Raw genomic sequence first — 6,764 nt, 5'->3', positions numbered from 1 at the left:
TTTGTTTCCCTGCATTACTGTAGGAGTATTTCCGCCATTCCTATTAGGCCGCACATAACTTTGGACGTCGACACCAAGGAGCGAACAAGAGTGGTGGTGGCCGATTTTTTTAGACGATCGCTACACGGCACACATGCGTGTACTCATAGTATTTATTTCCAATGCATGCCATCGCCGTAATCCTGCTCGACGCTTCACCTTCCACGTTTCCTTCTCTTCATGCAACACACGCATGTAGTTCGCCTGAGCATACCAAGGCGGATGAAAGGGAGAAATAAAAGATCTTATGCCCGCCGTATACTTTAGCATGCACCCATTCAAAACTATCATGTACTCCCACTGTTCCTAATTAGCCCACATGTAACTTCGGACCCGTATGCGAAAGAGCAAATTGGAGGGGTAGCATGCGATTTTCTTAGAAGATCTTACCCCTCTTCAGTTCGTCACACCACGCACATGCGTGGGCTCATAGGGTTTAGTTCTCATGCAAGCAATGGCCGTAATCCCGTTGGACGCTTCACCTTTCTTGTTTTCTTCTCATCATGCAATACACTTGTGTAGTGAGCCTAAGCGCGCCAAGAAAGATGGAAGGGAGAAAGAAAAGGTGATAGGCCCTCCATATACTTGAACAAGCAGCACCCATGACGCCAGTAGCCGATCTAGGGGTGGGGTGGTGGGAGCCATGGCCCCCACATACAATTTGTATAACTTTTTTTACTAGTGCATTCATATGTTTATTCAGTACTTTATTAACCATGTATACGCTCCAGAATTGGCATCGAGGTAAAGAAAACTGTAGAGTGAAAATCAGGAAGAGAGTGAAACTAACGCGACTGCTCTAGCTCAGAACAATCCCTGCCTGCCCCCGCAGCGCACGCGGAGCAACACACATTTGTTCGGCGCCCGCCCTCTGTAGTGCTGCAGTCCTGTCGTTCCCCATTCCCGTCCCCGTCAAACGAAATCTAGGACCCCCCCCCCCCCCCTCGCCGGGAAGGGAACCGAGCGAACCAAATGAACCAACGCGCATTCCGACCTCCGTCCATCCATCCATTGGGGTCAGCGCGGCGCGACCGTCCACCAAACCCCAATCCCCGCGGAATAAAACCCGCCCGCTGTGCCGCCAGATCCGCACGGGAGTTTCTAGGATTTTTCCTTTTTTTTACTAGTGCATTCATATGTATATTCACTACTTTATTAACTATTTGCAATGTGTTTTAGAACCATCCTCTTTTGTTTCTTAGCCATTGACGCAGGAGTAGAGTAGACGAACGAACCCTGCCAAACGCTGACCATGGCAAACACATTCTCTAATATACTCTCCAATGGACAGACGTGCTACACCAAAACAGAAAACGGCTGCTGATCGCTGAATGAAAGCGCCAGCAAAGCAAGGGTTTCACCCTGCGGGGATGATGACGCAGGACGGGATCGAGCGACGAACACGTAGCCTGGGAGGACGACACGGAGACACGTGGCGCCAGTGACGCTCATCTGCCAGATGGCGATGGTTTCACCCGCCCACACCCAGCCACGCCGACCCAAAGTGGTGCTTTGTAACACCCGGCACGGCAAGGGTCTCACCCTGGCCAATGACGAGACGATCATCGAGTAAAAAGTCGCCCGCAATCGGCCGGTAATCCACCGGCCGGCACGTGCGCGGCATCACAGAATCCGCTTCCTTGCTTGCTCCGGGACGAAACCGCGGCCCGGTCGGTTCACCAGTGCCGCACGGCAGTCCAATCCAAGCGTCCGTTGTGACGACAGACGGACGCCGTGGCAGCACCAGTCAACACGGAGAGGCCGCTCTGACCTGGACCGACCGATCGCCGGAAACAGCACAGGCAAACGCTGGAGGAGCAGTAAATATTAACCATGTAAGGATAAATGAAACCGTAGGGAGGGGGGAAAATCAGGCAGAGAGTGAAACTGACGCGGCTCAGAACAATCCCCCCCCGCAGCGCAGCGCAGAGCACGCGGAGCGGCGCGCATTTGTTCGGCGCGCGGCCCGAGGCGGCGAGGCCTCTGCGGTGTCGCGATCCCGTCGTCGCCCGGTCCCGTCCCCGTCAAGCGGAATCTAGGACGCCCCTCGCCGGGGAGGGAGCCAAACGGACGAGCCAACGCGCGTTCCCGGGTGCGGCCGCCCGCCGAACCCCAACCCCCGCGGAATAAAACCCGGCCGAGAGGCCGTGCCGCCAGATCCGCACGGGAGTTTCTAGGGTTTTTCCCTCCCTCCACTCCCACCCAACCCCAGCCCCATTCCTCGCTCGCTGTTCAGCAGCCCGCCCCCCAAACCGGAACAGCCACCCCACACCGCCCGCGCCCATTCCCCCGCCCGTCCCTCCGCCCCACTCCCACCCCACCGCCGCGATGCGGCCGCCGGCGGCGGCCCTCGCCGTCCTCGCGCTTCTCGCGGCGTGGGGCGCGGCGACGGCCGACCTCGCGTCCGACGCGCGGGCGCTCGTCGCCTTCCGGGCGGCGGTGGGCCAGCGCGTGGCCTGGAACGTGGCCGACCCCACCACCGTCTGCGCCTGGACGGGGGTCACCTGCGAGGGCGGCCGCGTGGCGGCGCTGCGCCTGCCGGGGGCCGCGCTGGCGGGGGCCGTCCCGGCGGGCTCGCTCGGGAACCTCACCGCGCTGCACACGCTCAGCCTCCGCCTCAACGCGCTCCGCGGGGCCCTCCCCGCCGACCTCGCCGCCATGGCCGCGCTCCGCAGCGTCTTCCTCAACGGGAACCGCCTCTCCGGCGACTTCCCGCCGGCGTTCCTCGCGCTCCCCGCCCTCGTCCACCTCTCGCTCGGCGGGAACGGCCTCTCCGGCGCCATCCCGCCGGCGCTCGCCAACCTCACGCGGCTCAAGACCCTGCTCCTCGAGGAGAACCGCTTCGTCGGCCAGATTCCCGACCTCCCGCTGCCGCAGCTGCGCGACTTCAACGTCTCCTTCAACCGGCTCAACGGATCCATCCCCGCCTCGCTCCGCTCCAGGCCGCGCGCGGCGTTCCTCGGGATGTCGTCCCTCTGCGGCGGCCCCCTGGGCCCTTGCCCTGGCGAGGCCCCTCCTCCTTCTCCGGCTCCGGCGGGGAAGACGCCCTCGCCGACAACACCGGGGACGAACATCCCCAACAGCGGAAACGACGAACGAAATGACAAGAAGGGCAACAGGCTCTCCGGCGGCGCCATTGCCGGAATCGCCATAGCCTCCGTCGTCGGCGCCGCGCTTCTCCTGTTCCTTCTCATCTGCCTATGCCGCAGGTCGGGGCGCACCAAGACACGGGCCCTCGAGATGCCGCCTCCGTCTCCATCCCCCGCCGTCATCCCCGGCGGCCGAAAACCCCCAGAGTTGCCCAGCGGCGCGGCCGTGGCGCCTATGGCTACCGTGGGCCACCCCAGTGGTCAACAATCGACTTCAGGGAAGAAGCTGGTCTTCTTCGGGTCAGCGGCCGCCGTTCAACCGTTCGACTTGGAGGACCTGCTGCGCGCGTCGGCCGAGGTCCTTGGCAAGGGTGCCATTGGGACGACCTACAAGGCGGTGCTTGAATCCAGCGCTACCGTGGCGGTGAAGCGGCTCAAGGATGTCACCATGTCCGAGCCGGAGTTCCGTGACCGCATTGCGGACATTGGCGAGCTTCAGCACGAGTTCATCGTGCCTCTCCGTGCTTACTACTACAGCAAAGATGAGAAGCTGCTTGTGTACGACTTCATGCCCATGGGGAGCCTTTCTGCAGTCTTGCACGGTGAGAATTTCACATCTCAGCGCCTTCACAGTTTTATGTACTCATACTCTGATCATTATATTGTTACCGTTCTGCATATGTTATGCTAGTGCTTGCGAGTATCTTATTTTCGCATTTTTCGTCCGTGGCAACGGTATAGTGGTACTTGATTTTCTCGTAAATGTTTGAGAAATGGATTGCAGTTGTTGAGGGGCGATTGTCTTGTACTATATCCATTCCTAAATATAAGACGTTTTGGCTGTTCAAATTGAGCCGACCGGACGTCTTATATTTATATTTAGAAACAGAGGGTGTAGCTATTACTACATCTGTCATGGCTTGATTATCTCTAGTCTACGTGTGTCTTGTCGAAGGTGACACGTCAAGCTAATTTTGTTGCAGATCTTGTTTATTTGCTTGATATCCTAAGTATTTGGATTTTAAGTGTTCTTTATTGGGTATTATTATTAAAATCATAGTCTGATTATTCTTAGTACTATTCCTTGTGGTCTGGGACTATGTTTGTGGCTAGAATACTTGTATTGCAGTCAACTGCTCCCTTTCAGGTTTGGGGTTACCAATCTGCTCCAATTTTTCAGAATGTTGAATAGAACTGTTGATTGCTTTTCATAGTCCCATATTCTTTCCTCAATTGTGGTTAAGTCTGTTCTTTTTGTTTACTTTAGGTCTATTCTTTGTTTGTATATTTTTGTGTTGATTAGAGGAAACAAAATCTTGGGAAGCTGTTGTAGTTGGTGGAGCAGTAGTTTTTTCATTGATTATGTTTGTGTCTTCATTGTGTCACTTGACCATGTAATGGATGAACCTTGAACTCTAATCGCACACGATGGTGATCATTTTTTGTCACGCAGGGAGCAGAGGTTCTGGTCGTACCCCACTTGACTTGACGATAAGATCAAGCATTGCCCTGGCTGCAGCCCGTGGGATCGAGTACATCCACTCTACAAGCTCTTCGACTTCGCACGGCAATATCAAGTCATCCAATATCCTCCTGTCGAAGACGTATCAAGCACGTGTTTCAGACAATGGCCTTGCCACCCTTGTTGGTTCATCATCATCTGGACCTTCTCGCGCCACTGGATACCGTGCTCCAGAGGTTACTGATCCCCGGAGGGTGTCCCAGAAGGCTGATGTGTTCAGCTTTGGTGTTCTCTTGCTGGAGCTGCTCACTGGCAAGGCCCCCAGCCAGGCTGCTCTTAACGACGAGGGCGTCGACCTGCCCAGGTGGGTGCAGTCCGTCGTGCGCTCTGAGTGGACTGCGGAGGTGTTTGACATGGAGCTCCTGAGGAACCAGAGCTCCGAAGAACAGATGATTCAGCTTCTACAGCTCGCTATAGACTGCGTTGCCCAGGTCCCAGACGCCCGTCCGACGATGTCCCATGTCGTCGTGCGGATCGAGGAGATCAAGATGTCAGGTGGAAGCGCCGAAGAAACTGATCAACAACAGCAGAGCGCCCTGAATCAGGGCGATGAGATGGTCGAGGGCCCCTCCTCGCCGTGATCTCTAATGGCCTGAGAGAAAGGAGCCGGCTGCCTGTCGCTGTAGCCCACATTCATTCCGTTCATAGACTTGACGAATGCTATCTTCTTCTTCGACGGCGGAGCCGGCTGTTTTTTCATCTCTTCCTTTTAGCGAATATCGGATTCGTTGTCGTCGTCGTCTGTCTTGGTGTTGTTGACTGACTGTGTCTGTTGTGTGGTGGGTGATTGTGTGGTGGTGTTTAGGGATGGAATGCATGCCCGACTGTGCGATTGCTTAATTTGTCTAGCCATTGTTCTAGCTGATTAGGTTGGTTCTTTAGCTATCCCCATGTAATTACTCAGCCTGATCAAATTGCCTGGAACTCGTTGGCGAAAACCATTTGTCGTGAGTTTACCTGCCTGGTGTCCAGTTCTTGTTGTGGCTTTGTGTGTGTGTGTGTGTGGGTCATGCATGGTGCTTTGGATGGCTCCAGTTGTTGTTGAAAGCTTCCGCGTGGTGTGTCTGTCTCGATCCGGGTCGGGTGGCACGGCTTTCGGCTTTCGGCGGGGCGAGCGGGACTGTTTTGAACTGGCAGGGACAGGGACAGGGAGGGAAACTGAATTGAATTTCGCCTGATGCGCATAGCGACTTGCCTGCTCCTCATCATCGCTTCTCATTGTTGATTAACAGTTGGGAGGTACAGCCATGCTGGGATCCATCCATCGATCGAGAGAGCAAAACCAGAGGTTCTTGATGCTGATTATGATTCAAAGATATCTATTGTGGTTGCTATCTAGATGACCAATCTCGACATCTCGGTCGTAGCAGCCGGTACGATTTGTTGGCCCTGGTAGATGGCAAGCGCTCAACGAACAACCATCTTCCCTGGTTGGTTCATCGTGGACGCGACAGCGCTAGGACCAACCCTAGCATAGCAGCGTGCGTGCGTACGTGTCTGTGCTGTGCACGGAACTGACCGATGTCAGGGCGGGTTTCACTACGTTTCAATGGTTCTGGTAGGCTGGGCCACCTGCAATTTTTGGGCGTGCCCCACCGGACGACGACGAGGGAGATCCCACTTCTCGCGGGTAAACGACGATGGCGGGTCACATGTTGCCTCCGGAGTCTGGACCCCTGCGCCCATGTGATGAGGATCGATCGGGTGCGGGGAGATCGCGGGAGGGACCGCCCGCCTGCTCGCTCTGAATCAGTTGCGGAGGGAGGGAGCTGTGCAGGACCATGCTTCAAATCTTGCAGGGCGCGAAATCCTCTCCGTGTCTCCCGCGCGAAAGCCCATCCCATCCCATCTCGTTTTTAGTAAAAGTCATTGTGAAACAATGGAAACGTAGGGGAGGTCTTTAACTTGACGAGATGCTTGCTTTCAGGATTTCAGATTAAAGGCGACGGTGATGCTCATCTCTACCTCCTTTATGTAGTCTACATTGGCTCCTACCTCAAGAACATTCCCCCGCCATTTTTCTTTAACTAAAGGAACATACGTACTACTACATTCCAGCAGAGTAGAAAAACAAAACTGTTGTTTCGACCATTGACCTCACAGCAGAGCAATTC

General features: G+C 55.6%; 1 protein-coding gene across 1 annotated transcript; it reads left to right on the top strand.

Moving 5' to 3' along the window:
* Positions 1-1,977: 1,977 nt before the first annotated feature.
* Positions 1,978-5,606, top strand: LOC125550399 (putative inactive receptor kinase At1g48480). Its single transcript, XM_048713392.2, has 2 exons — positions 1,978-3,730; positions 4,582-5,606. The coding sequence occupies exons 1-2, from the start codon at positions 2,368-2,370 to the stop codon at positions 5,229-5,231; spliced, it is 2,013 nt and encodes a 670-aa protein (XP_048569349.1). The 5' UTR covers positions 1,978-2,367; the 3' UTR covers positions 5,232-5,606.
* The last annotated feature ends 1,158 nt before the right edge of the window (positions 5,607-6,764 follow it).

This window comes from Triticum urartu, chromosome 4A (assembly GCF_056163025.1).
Source record: "Triticum urartu cultivar PI428250 chromosome 4A, HENAU_Tu73, whole genome shotgun sequence".
In the NCBI taxonomy this organism is placed as follows: Eukaryota; Viridiplantae; Streptophyta; class Magnoliopsida; order Poales; family Poaceae; genus Triticum; species Triticum urartu.
The sequence above is the reverse complement of the archived record's forward strand: the minus strand, read 5'-3'. Positions and strand labels throughout refer to the sequence as shown.